The following is an 11,506-nucleotide window of genomic DNA, read 5'->3' on the forward strand; positions in this document are numbered from 1 at the left end:
CCCAGGGATTGCCTCTCGTCACCCCACGCCTACCTGGCTCAGCTCAGCCTCAGGTGACCTCCAGGCTCTCCTGGCACAAACAGAGCAAGACTGCCCTGCCAGCCTGCTTGCCCCAAGTCCCAGGGCCCTGGGCTGAGCTGCAGTTGCCCAACCCTGATTTCCCTCCCTGCATCCACAAGGCAAATGCCATCACAGCCGGTGCCCAGCCAGGGCAGTCTGGGAGTGGGCACAGAACCACACTGCTCTGTGTGCATGTATGCACACCCTCTGGCAGAGGGAAGACCCCAGCCCTGCCTCTCACCAGCCGTGTGACCTTGGGCAAATCGCATCACCTCTCTGAGCCTCCATTGCCTCATCTGCAAAAGGCAGAGACTCATAACTGCTACCCAACAGGGTTAAGTGAGATATGGCACATAAAGCCCTCTGTACAGTGCCTGGGACAAGTCAAAAAATGTTTGCTGGCACTGCTACCTTCTGCCAGGTGCCCCCTGTCCAGCCAAGCCTGGGCTAAAGTATGCAGTATAATCCCCATTTGAGGATGAGAAAACTGAGTCCACAGATGCTACACTGCTTGTGTTAAAAACAAGACAGCAGGGACTTCCCTGGAGGTGCAGTGGGTAAGACTGCACTCCCAATGCAGGGGCCCGGGTTCAATCCCTGGTTGGGGAAGTAGATTCCGAATGCATGCCGCAACTAAAGATCCCGCATGCCACAACTAAGGTCCAGTGCAGCCAACATAAATAAATAAATAAATAAATAAATAAATAAATAATTTTTAAAAGAGTTAAAAAAAAAAAAAAGCAAAAAACAAGACAACAGGCGCAAGGTGGAGTCACTTATGCTAAGCCCCATGTCACCAAACCGGGATAACTTGATTACAGTTTCAGCTCTCCTGGAAATTGTATCTTAAACCAGTCAATCAGGTATTGCCTGACCAGCACTAGCAAGTTCATCTGCCTGATAGACCCCTGCTGTTGCCTAAAAGAAAGTGATCTTGCAATAACCAACCCACTGTTTTGCCTAAGTATAACTTCTTTGTGTCTGCTCCCTTCTGCCTATAAAAGTCTTGCATTTTACACAACTTCTTGTAGCTCCTTTCTGTCTGCTAGACGGGATGCTGCCCGATTCATGAACCGCTGGATAAAGCCGATAAGATCTTTAAAATTTACTCTGTTGGATTTTGGTTTTTAATATTTGTTAAGTGTCAGATCTCATGCTCTTTGGTGACATCCATGCCCCAACCCTGCTCCCTCCCGTGGATCTCCCTGGAGCTCAGGCTACCCCCTCAGCAAGAGGATGGATCTTCTTGGGTGGCCGCACCTCATTCCAGGAGCCTGAGCTGGCCACAGGGAGGAGTGGAGTGTGGATCTGGTGCTGGGGAGCCCAGAGCAGCCCTGGAAAGCTGTGTGGGGAATGTGGGCTGGGCTGGGGGGCCCCAGGTAAGTCACTTCTCATCTCTGAGTCCCTCCACTGGTAGACAGGGTGGTTCCTCACAGGCTGCTCTGTGTACGGTTGTAGAAAGGGGCCAAAGCAGCCACCTTTGCCTCCACAAGTGCTGCGGGGCCGTCAGTACCCTCCCCCAGCCCAGGAGGCTCTAGGGAACAGTCGGGGGGGGGGTGTCTCTGGAGAGAGGGTCTGAGTTTGCGGGGGTGAGGTGGGAGAATTGCAACAATAGCCTACGTGTGCTGGGCTCAGGATGCTCTGATAATCTTCACCGCAGTCCTATGAGATGGTAACTAGACCCATTTAAGTCAGGAGTAGAGGGAGGTTCAGACCAGGAAGGGGAGGTGCCCAGGCCCCACAGCTGGATCTAGGATCGGAATCCACCTAGTGGGACAACACTTGTGAGGGTATGAATCTCTGGGTGTGTTTCTTGGGGTGCATGTGTGGCTGTGATCCAGGTCTCTTGAGGTGTGCTTTTGTGGGTGTTTGGATGGGTGCACCTGGGGGTAAGGATGTGCGTTTTGGGGAGATTGTGGGTATAACTGTGGATGTCCAGCTGACCTGGGTGTTGATGGGCAGGGCAGATCGTGTAGACAAGCCCCTTCCTTTGCTGTGCTCAGACCCACTGGAGCTCTCAGCCTGGCCACCCTCTTCCCTCTTGGCCCCCAGCAGGGCAGAGGGTATCCCAGGGAACTGGGACTGCCCTTGTGGGGGGCGTCTTACCTAGTGGCCACTACGCTGTAGGCGCTGGGAGAGCTGAGGAGGGGACCCCGCAGATGTACAGGGACCCCTGTTCAAGAAGGCCTTTCTGGGACTGCTTGCTGCCATACGGCACAGTGCTCCTTGGCAGACAGCTGCGGCCCGGGGTGCTGGGGAGCTCAGGACTCCATCCAAGGTCAGGGCTCCGGACTGTGTGCTCCAGCCGCTCTCCTGGCCACCCCACCCCTGAGGGCAAGCCCTGGTACCAGGCTCTGCCGGCTCCAGCTTTCCCCTCCCCCTCTATCCTCTTTCCATCTCTCTTCCATTATGGGTCTCTCTCTATTTATCCCCCTCTGTCCTCTGTCTTTTCTTTACCGCGGCCCCTAAGTCTGTGACCCTCTCTGACGATCGCTATCCGTTAGAACCTGGCCCTCTGTTCGACTTACTATGTCTCCGAAGGTCTCCTGTCTGTCCCTCTGCCTGTCCCTCTGTCTCTCCCTGGCCCCCCGGCGCCTTGCCTCTGGCAGGGTCGGGCCCGCCCACCCCCAGGACCCCAGGTTCAGGATGGGTGGCGGAGGTTTTGCCGGGTCCCCCGGCTGGAGGACGGTGGGGCCGGGCCACTTCGCCCCGCGCCGCCCCGCCCCACGCCTGGCACTGGGCATGCCCCGGGCGCTTCTATATAAACCAGCGCCGCCTCGGCCGGGCGCTGTGCCGCCGCCGCCGCCGCCGAGTCCCGCCGGGTCCGCGCCGCCCGCCGAGCCTGGCAGAGCCCCGCCGAGCCGCTGCCGCCGCCGCCCGCCAGGTACCCCGGCTGCTGCCCGCGCCCCGGGGAGAGCCAGGGAGGGGGCTGCGGGGCAGGGGCCGCGGAGACGGGACCTTGAGCGCCCGCGCCCCCCAGCGGGACCCGCGACACCGCCTGCACACCCCTCCCAGACGCGCGCACACAGGCGCGGGGACCCGGCGCGCCCCCCGCTGGAAGGGCTGAGCGCCAGGACCCCCGGCCCTGCCCCGCACAGCTTGGGATGTGTGAGCTCGGGGTGCGGGCCCCATGGGGTCCGGGCGTCAGAAATCCCTCTGCTTCCTTGGGGTGGGGGTGGGGCAGCCTTGGACACCTCCTGGCTGGGACAGGAGAGCGGTGCGGTCGCGGCCACTTCTCTGCCCCAGAGTCTTAGGGGCTGGGCTCTGCGGTAGAGATCCGGCCGCCCTGACTCCCTCCTCTGTCTCTCTCTGTCAGTCTCTTCCATCCCTCTCTCAGCCTCTCCACCTGTGAGATGGTGAGTCTCCCCTGGTTCCTCCCCACCAAAGCCCAAGCCCCTAATCAGAGGGAGGGCCCGGAGGGCAGCATCGGGCACGTAAAAGCCTAGCCCTGGGGCTGCCTGTGCAGACAGACCCGTGACCAGCTGCGCACACACCCCTTGACCGCCCACTCTGTGTGCCATGGGACAAGCAGCTGCTGTGTGCCAGGCACTGCCTCTCTCCCCCATCAGCTCTGGGAGGCGGGCACTCTTGGTCCCCTTTGGCATTCATTCATTCTGCAACTAACTTATTATTACCATGCGCCCTGCCCCATTCTAAGTTTGGGAACATAGCAGTGAACCCATTCTGGGCTCTCAGGGGACTCAGCTCCTAAGAAAGGGCACCAAGCCTCAGAATTTGGCACCGGCGAACCGGGATTCCAGGCCAGGTCTGAGGCCCAGACCTCTGCCCTCCCGGCTGCCTGCAGTATGCTGTCTCGCAATGACCACGGTGATTCTCTAGGTCCAAGCCTCATCAGCACCCCGGTGGGGGGGTGTGTGACAGGGCAGGCACCAGGCACCCACAAGTCCCAGAGAAACCTCACGATTTGTCCAAGGAGGCCCAGCCTGTCCCCCGGAGGACAGGCCCACCTGTGTCTGCACGTGTGTCCGCAGTGAGCCTCTGAGCAGCCTCATTTGGGAGTCAGCCAGCCTCAGAGAGGGGCAGGGTGTAAGATTTCATCTAAAGTGAGCATTTTCATGACTCAGAACATCTGAAAAAAAGGGCACCAGCTTTTTCCTTACTAATGCCCGGCCCAGGACTGGGCGTATGGTAGATTCTCCAGCCTACTTGGAGATGACCGTGGACCAGATTCACCCACATATTTAGGTCTCAGCAGAACTCCACGATGGTACATGGGTCACTGAGGCCAGAGAGAAGAGAGCAGCCCAAGAGTGATTGCTTGACTCATTCGTTCACTTATCCTTCAGTCATCAAACCTTGAGCAGCTACAGCGTGCCGGGGCTGTTTTAGGTCCCAGGGCTGCCTCGATAAACAAAACCGGCAAAAAACCTCTGCCCCTCTGAACCAAGCTGGGGCAGACCTGGACGTGGGATGAGGGGGCAGTGGTCCAGCAGCAGTGCATGGCTTTCTGCCCCCACCCGCTGGGGCACTGCACATACAGTTTACAAAGCACTCCCGCTTACATGTTCCTGGTGACAGGCCTTCATTCCCCAACCCAACCCAACCCATCCTCTTTTGTTCCTAGGACAGTGTCTGCCCAAGGTTAGGAGAGTGGGGGGCTTATACCCTTGGGTGACTTAATATGCCCCTTGCCCACCCTGCCCAAGACCCACCACTTCTGCCTCCTTCAGCTGTCCCTGGATCCGCTGGGTCCCGAGTGTGACTCCCCGCTGGGCTCCAAGGACCTGGAAGAAGAGGAGGGCCCATGGGGCGGGGGCTCTGGCCTGCCACCCCCAGGGTGCTTCCATGGTTCCTGGCGCCATGACGTGGCCCTGGACTGCAAGGGCTCCCCCGAGGGGGCGGAGGCCCGGGCCTGGACTGTCTACTACTACAGTCTCCTGCAGAGCTGTCTGCAGCAAGCTGGCCTTCCAGAGACCCAGGACCGCACCCAGGTGCCCCGCACAGGTGCCCGAGGGCTCCAAGGAGGGGGGGGACCCCTGGGGGGAGGGGGCACCCCTAGAGGAGGGAGGCACCCTCAGCCCAGCCTGCTTCCCATCTCTGTCAAGGTCGGCCCCTTCCCCTAGGCTCTGGCTTGGTCTGAAGCCAGGGAGACAAGGCCAGTCAACCTCCGGAAGGCAGGCATTTCAAAGGGCATCTGGCACCAGTAAAGTCAGAGATCAAGGCTTCCCTCCCACCCCCAGAAAATCCAGCCCTGGGATTTGCAATCCATGTTCTGTGGACCCAAAGCTTCTACAGAAGTGTCTTGGGAGCTGCTGTGGAGGCAGCTAGCAGCTGGGACCCAGGACTCCTCCTCTGCTTTATCTGTTTTATGTATCAGGCAGCCACAAAAGATTTTGTGTGGACAGAGGGCTTACAGCTAGAGTGCATGAACATCACAGACTGGGCCCCATTGTACAGACTGGGAAACTGAGGTGCAGAGACTCCTCTCCCCACCGCACAGGGACCAAGGGTCACACAGAAAGTCAGTGGCAGAGCTCAGGCTAGAACCCACGTCTCCAGTCACCCAGCCTCCAGTGCCTTCTGGGCCAGCTGCAGAGGGAAGGGAGCTAGCCTCAGAGGGCAAGGTGGGCAGGCAGCTTCCCCTTCGCTCTCCAGCTTCCTCTGTCCCCTTTACTTTTCTCGTCCGATACCCGGGGAGGACCTGGGGGTCCAAGGGTGAGGGCAGGGCTATGGGGGTGGGGAAAGGTGGGTGGAAAGAGAGCAAGGGGAGCCCCTGGTGAGCTTGGCAATGTTCTCCTCCTCAAGGCTGCCCTGGAGCGGAGGTGACCTTGTGCATTCTGGGATCCCCCAGCACCTTTCTGTCTCTGCTGCTGGAGGGCGGGGTCCAGAGTCCGGGTGAGTGTGTGCCCAAGTTCCCCCACCCCCTCCTACAGAAAGGGCAGCCCTGCCCTGGCCCGGCCACATCCCAAAATACCCGCCAACCCCGGCAACTGCCTGCATTCCACCGGGCCAGCTGCCCTACTCCGAGTGGGGGTGGGTTCTGGGAGCAGCTGTCCCGACTACCCAGGGGCCCAGGCTGGAGGTGGAGGGCATGGGGGCATTAAGCCTTCCCTGGCCAGCAACCCTCCTCCCTCTGCCCACAGGAAACATGCTCCTTTGCCTGTCCCCTGCTTGGCTGACAAAGGTGCCAGCACCAGGGCAGCCGGGCGAGGCAGCCCTGCTGGTCTCCAAGGCCGTGAGCTTCCACCCGGGGGGCCTGACATTCCTGGATGATTTTGTCCCCCCTCGCCGCGCCACCTACTTCCTGGCGGGCCTGGGGCTGGGGCCTGGCCGGGGTCGAGAGGCAGCTGAGCTCGCTCGCGACCTGACCTGCCCCACAGGAGCCTCAGCCGAGCTGGCCCGGCTGCTGGAGGACCGGCTGCTGACGAGGCGACTGCTAGCTCAGCAGGGTGACGTGGCTGTACCAGCTACCCTGGCTTTCACCTACAAGCCGCCGGCACTGCTGCGGGGAGGGGATGCCAGCCCGGGACTACGGCTGGTGGAGCTGAATGGCAAAGAGGGCCAGGAGACACTGGTGAAGGAGGAAGTAGGGGCTTTTCTGCACTCCGAGGCCCTGGGTGATGCCCTGCAGGTAACAGGCTCCTGCCCCCGAGGATGTGCAGAGGCCAGCAGGAGGGGACCCGTGGAGGGTTACTGGGTCCTGCTGGGAAGCGGTCCCCAACTTTGAGCCCTACCACTGCCCCATCTCTGTGGTAATCCCCTGCCTTCTTACCTCAGTTTACTCATTAGCTCCTGTGGTATGAGCGTCCCACCCTGCAGGTCCGTGGGGTGGTGAGGAGGCCCCCTTCCCCTGCCTGTTGCAGGTAGCCATGAAGCTCAGCGGCTGGCGCTGGAGGGGGCGGCAGGCAATGCGTCTGTATCCCCGAGCTGAGCTGGGCCCAGTGGTGGACACAGTGCTGGCACTGCTGGAGAAACTGGAGGAGGAGGAGAGTGTCCTGGTGGAGGCTGTGTGCCCACCTGTCCGGCTGCCCTTCCCAGGTGAGAGCCACCTGTGCCAGCCAGAGGTGGAGCCTGGCTCGGCCTCCTGGCCGCTCTGTGCTCAGGCCTCACCGTCTTCCCCCAGGCAGCCCCCCGCCTGGCCCTGAGCTGGCTCTGCGTATCTGTGCTGTGGTCTGTCGGACACAGGGTGACAGGCCCCTGCTGAGCAAGGTGAGCATGGCTCAGGTTCAGGTCATGCCCCTGCTGCCACACCCCAGCCCAGTTCCACTGAGCTGATGAGGGCCCCTGGGCAGAGAGAGGACAAAATCTTGCGGGGGGGGGGGGGGGGCGGAGGACTTTGGTTGCCTCTGGGAGGACTCCTGGGTCTGACACTTTCCCTCCTCTCCAACCCTTCCTGTGCTCCTCCCACATCCGGAGCCCTACCCGGTATCCCATGCTGGGTACCAGGGGCCCAGGGCTGAAACCTCTTTCCAGGGAGCTCTTCCCCACAGAAGAGGCTGACCCAGGGTCCCTGACAAACCTCCAGGGCCTGGAGCCCTTTAGGAGGGAGGCTTAGGGACCCTCCTAGGTACACAGCTCTGGGCCAAGCTGAGAGGGAGAGACTCAACCTTGCCCTCAGGGAGCTCTAGGGCTAAGCCCACCAGGGTGGAACAGGCCCCCAGGGCTGTAGTGACTAGGAGCAAGCATGCTTAGAGCCCTTAGGCAGCAGAGACCCCAGCTGGGCCTGGAAGCCTGGGTAGAGTCCCCCCAGGGGGACCAGACGAGCAGTGGCAGGGAAGGTGGTTTGTGCAGTGTTAAGTCACACTGGAGGACAGGACTTGAATGTCCAGTGAGGGGTGTGGCCTGGATCGTGGCATAGGGGAAGGTGTGCTGGGGCCGGGGATAGTCCCGGGCGGACTCCTCCTGGACCGGCCCCCTGAGCCTCACCTTGCCCAGGTGGTGTGCAGCGTGGGCCGTGGGGACCGGCCTCTGCGGCACCAGAGCTCCTTGCCACGGACGCTGGAGGCGGCGCTGGCCCAGTGCGGCCTGGGTGAGGCCTCGCAGGTGGCAGTCGTGCGGCAGCGCGTCAAGGCGGCGGCCGAGGCCGCGCTAGCCGCCGTGCTGACCCTGGAGGCCGGCCTGAGCGCTGAGCAGCGCGGCGGGCGCCAGGTCCGCACTGACTTCCTCGGTGAGTGCGGGCCGCCCGGGACGGGGACGGGAGGAGGGGGGCCCGAGGCCCGAAGGCGGCCCACACTCAGCCCGCGCCCCCTGCCCGGCCCAGGGGTGGACTTCGCCCTGTCGGTGGCCGGCCGCGCGCTGACCCCCGTGGCCCTGGAGCTGAACGGAGGCCTGTGTCTGGAGGCGTGCGGCGCGCTCGAAGGGCTGTGGGCCGCGCCGCGCCCGGGGCTGGCGGCCGAGGAGGCGGCGGCCGCGCCGCTGGTGGAGACGATGCTGCGGCGCTCGGCCCGCTGCCTCATGGAGGGGAAACAGCTGCTGGTGCTCGGCGCGGGCGGCTTCAGCAAGAAGTTCGTGTGGGAGGCGGCGCGCGACTACGGGCTCAAGGTGGGCGGGGTGGGGCGGGGCGGGGCTCAAAGTTCCGGCCTGAGAGGTGGAGGCAGGGCCCGGGGCGGGGCCAGGGGCGGTGTTGGCCTTGGGGCGGGGCCTGCGCGGGGCGATCTAGCCGGGGGCCTAAAGCCCAAGCGTAGGGGTGGGGCTTGTCGCCCCGCCCAGGTTAGGAGTCTCAACTTTTTCCCGCCCCTAGCTGAATTTTGTCCCTGCTAGGAGTAAAAGGCCACTCGGGACACCAGACCAGCAGTCCCAAGCCCTAACCCTGGTGGTTTCCCTCCGAACCCTGGTGGTTTCCCTCCGAACCCTGGTGGTTTCCTTACGAACCCTGGTGGTTCCCTACAAACCCTGGCCAGACTGAGCCTGACAGTGGGAAAGAGTCCACCAGCCCTCTCTGCCACCCCTCCCATCTAGATGACACACCCCCTCCTGCAGCCATCTTTCCTCTGGCTAAACCTTACTCAGCTCCCAGCTTAAGCACTGCCTCCTGTAGGTTGCCTTCCCTACCCTCTTGGCTGGATTAGGTGTCCCACCTCTGTACCTTCTACTCAGTCATCAACAAATATGTTCTGAGCGCGTAGCACTGGTGAAGCTGTCTCCCCTGAGGGCCAGGACCATGTTGTAGGCCCCATCCTATTGCCCAGCGCCCAGCACAAGCTGATCTCGGTGTGTTGCCGCCCTGTGGTTTCTGCAGCTGCACCTGGTGGAGTCGGACCCCAACCACTTTGCGTCCCAGCTGGTGCAGACCTTCATCCACTTCGATCTAACAGAGCACCAGAGGGATGAGGAGAACGCACGGGTGCTGGCGGAGCTGGTGCGGGCACGCGGCCTGCAGCTAGACGGCTGCTTTTGCTACTGGGATGACTGCCTGGTGCTCACGGCCTTCCTCTGCCAGGAGCTGGGTCTGCCCTGCAACCCGCCAGCCGCCATGCACCTGGCTAAGCAGAAGAGCCACACCCAGCTGCACTTGTTGTGCCGCCATGGCCCACCCTGGCCCGCACCCTCCCTCTATGCTGTGCCCTGCTGCCCACTGGAGAGCGAGGCCGACGTGGACAGTGCTGTCCGCCAGGTGCCCCTGCCAGGTGTCATGAAGCTGGAGTTTGGGGCGGGTGCAGTGGGTGTACGGCTGGTGGAGGACGCGTCGCAGTGCCACGAGCACTTTTCCCGGATCGCCCGAGACCTGCAGGGCGAGGCCGACCACCCCGGCATCGGGTTGGGCTGGGGCAATGCCATGCTGCTGATGGAGTTCATCGAGGGCACCGAACACGACGTGGATGTGGTGTTGTTTGGGGGGAGACTGCTGGCTGCCTTCGTCTCCGACAATGGCCCCACACGGCTGCCTGGCTTCACTGAGACGGCGGCCTGCATGCCCACTGGGCTGGCACCGGAGCAGGAGGCACAGCTGGTGCAGGCAGCCTTCCGCTGTTGCCTGGGCTGCGGGCTGCTGGATGGGGTCTTCAACGTGGAGCTCAAGCTGACTAGGGCTGGGCCGCGGCTCATCGAGATCAACCCCCGCATGGGTGGCTTCTACCTGCGAGACTGGATCCAGGAGCTTTATGGTGTGGACCTGCTGCTCGCTGCTGTTATGGTGGCCTGCGGCCTGCGGCCTGCCTTGCCTGCCCACCCACGCGCCCGTGGCCACCTGGTGGGTGTCATGTGCCTGGTGTCCCAGCACCTGCAGGCGCTGAGTTCCACCGCCAGCCGCGAGACCCTGCAGGCTCTTCACGACCAGGGCCTGCTGCGTCTCAATCTGCTGGAGGAGGCCCTGGTGCCTGGAGAATACGAGGAGCCCTACTGCAGTGTGGCCTGTGCTGGGCCCAGCCCGGCCGAGGCCCGTCTCCGCCTGTTGGGCCTCTGTCAGGGTCTGGGCATCGACGGGCCCCACTACCCCGTTGCCTACTTCTTGTCCCACTTCAAATAGTGCTGGGGCCAGAGGGCAGGGGCAAAGTGCTGGAGGGGACGCGGTGGTGCCCTCTGCTCCCTGGTGCTCTCCCTGCTTCTCTTCCCATGGCCCTGCCCCAACCGTTGGAGAGGTCTGGTCCCCTCCAAGGCCCCAGGTCTGTTCCAGAGCGGCAGGGCTATTTTGACACCACGGCCTCCTGGACTTGAGGGGCCACAAAAGAAGTAGCTGGTGGGCTGCTTGCCCTCCCGAAGGCCCCAGTCCAGCCCATAGCTTCCCAGGACTCTAGTCATGGAGAAGCAACAACAGCTGCACACACACACACACACACACACACACACACCCACCCACACACACACACCCACCCACACCCACACACCCACCCACACACCCACACACACCCACACCCACACCCACACACACCCCCACCCACACACCCACACACACACACACACACACACACCCTGCCCCCAGGTTAGTGTGAGTGGGCCCAAACCCAGCCCATCCTTCCCACCCCTCCAGGCCTGTCTCTTCCTGCTGCCTACAGGAGAGAACCTGGCCTCTGGCTTTGGACAAATCCCAAGAAAACCTGAGACTAAACCCCTCGTCCTCCTACTCTCACCCCCTCATTTAACAAATTCTAGATAGTTCTGGAGCCTGCTGACAATGTTTGGCAGTGCCCGACCTGCCTCATTTGGCCTGAGCAGTAGAAGCAGGTGACCTGGGGTCAGCAGTAACCATCTCCCCTCCAGGCAGACACTATTGCCCCATTCTACAGAAAAAGAAACAGGCTCAGAGAGGAAAAGCCACTGCCTCGATGTCATACCACAGTGGGTGAAGAGTCGAGGGACAAGATGCAAGGTCCAGGTTTCTGCTTTTACTAAGTTGTACCTGCCCACTCAGCTTCCAGGCCCCACTCACCTCCTACATGTGGCCCTGAGACATGTGAACACCCCTCCCGTGCACTATGCACCCTATCCTCCAAGCTTTGGTGCTTTGGCCTCAGGCACACCTAACTAGCATTGGCAGAGGAGACTCTAC

At 61.9% G+C, this 11,506-nt stretch overlaps 1 protein-coding gene across 1 annotated transcript; it reads left to right on the forward strand.

Moving 5' to 3' along the window:
- The first annotated feature begins 5,826 nt into the window (after positions 1-5,826).
- CARNS1 (carnosine synthase 1) lies at positions 5,827-11,506 on the forward strand. Its single transcript, XM_061202141.1, has 7 exons — positions 5,827-5,916; positions 6,165-6,652; positions 6,885-7,059; positions 7,145-7,230; positions 7,957-8,188; positions 8,282-8,562; positions 9,260-11,506. The coding sequence occupies exons 2-7, from the start codon at positions 6,170-6,172 to the stop codon at positions 10,484-10,486; spliced, it is 2,484 nt and encodes an 827-aa protein (XP_061058124.1). The 5' UTR covers positions 5,827-5,916; positions 6,165-6,169; the 3' UTR covers positions 10,487-11,506.

Source organism: Eubalaena glacialis, chromosome 10, assembly GCF_028564815.1.
Source record: "Eubalaena glacialis isolate mEubGla1 chromosome 10, mEubGla1.1.hap2.+ XY, whole genome shotgun sequence".
Classification (NCBI taxonomy): domain Eukaryota; kingdom Metazoa; phylum Chordata; class Mammalia; order Artiodactyla; family Balaenidae; genus Eubalaena; species Eubalaena glacialis.

What these genes read in the sequence shown, in the direction of transcription:
- CARNS1 (XM_061202141.1), top strand. Translation starts at nt 6,170, where the DNA reads ATGCTCCTTTGCCTGTCCCCTGCTTGGCTGACAAAGGTGCCAGCACCA. An exon ending in CCCTGGGTGATGCCCTGCAG is followed by an intron (nt 6,653 to 6,884) that starts GTAACAGGCTCC and finishes TGCCTGTTGCAG; the next exon opens with GTAGCCATGAAGCTCAGCGG. An exon ending in ACAGGCCCCTGCTGAGCAAG is followed by an intron (nt 7,231 to 7,956) that starts GTGAGCATGGCT and finishes CACCTTGCCCAG; the next exon opens with GTGGTGTGCAGCGTGGGCCG.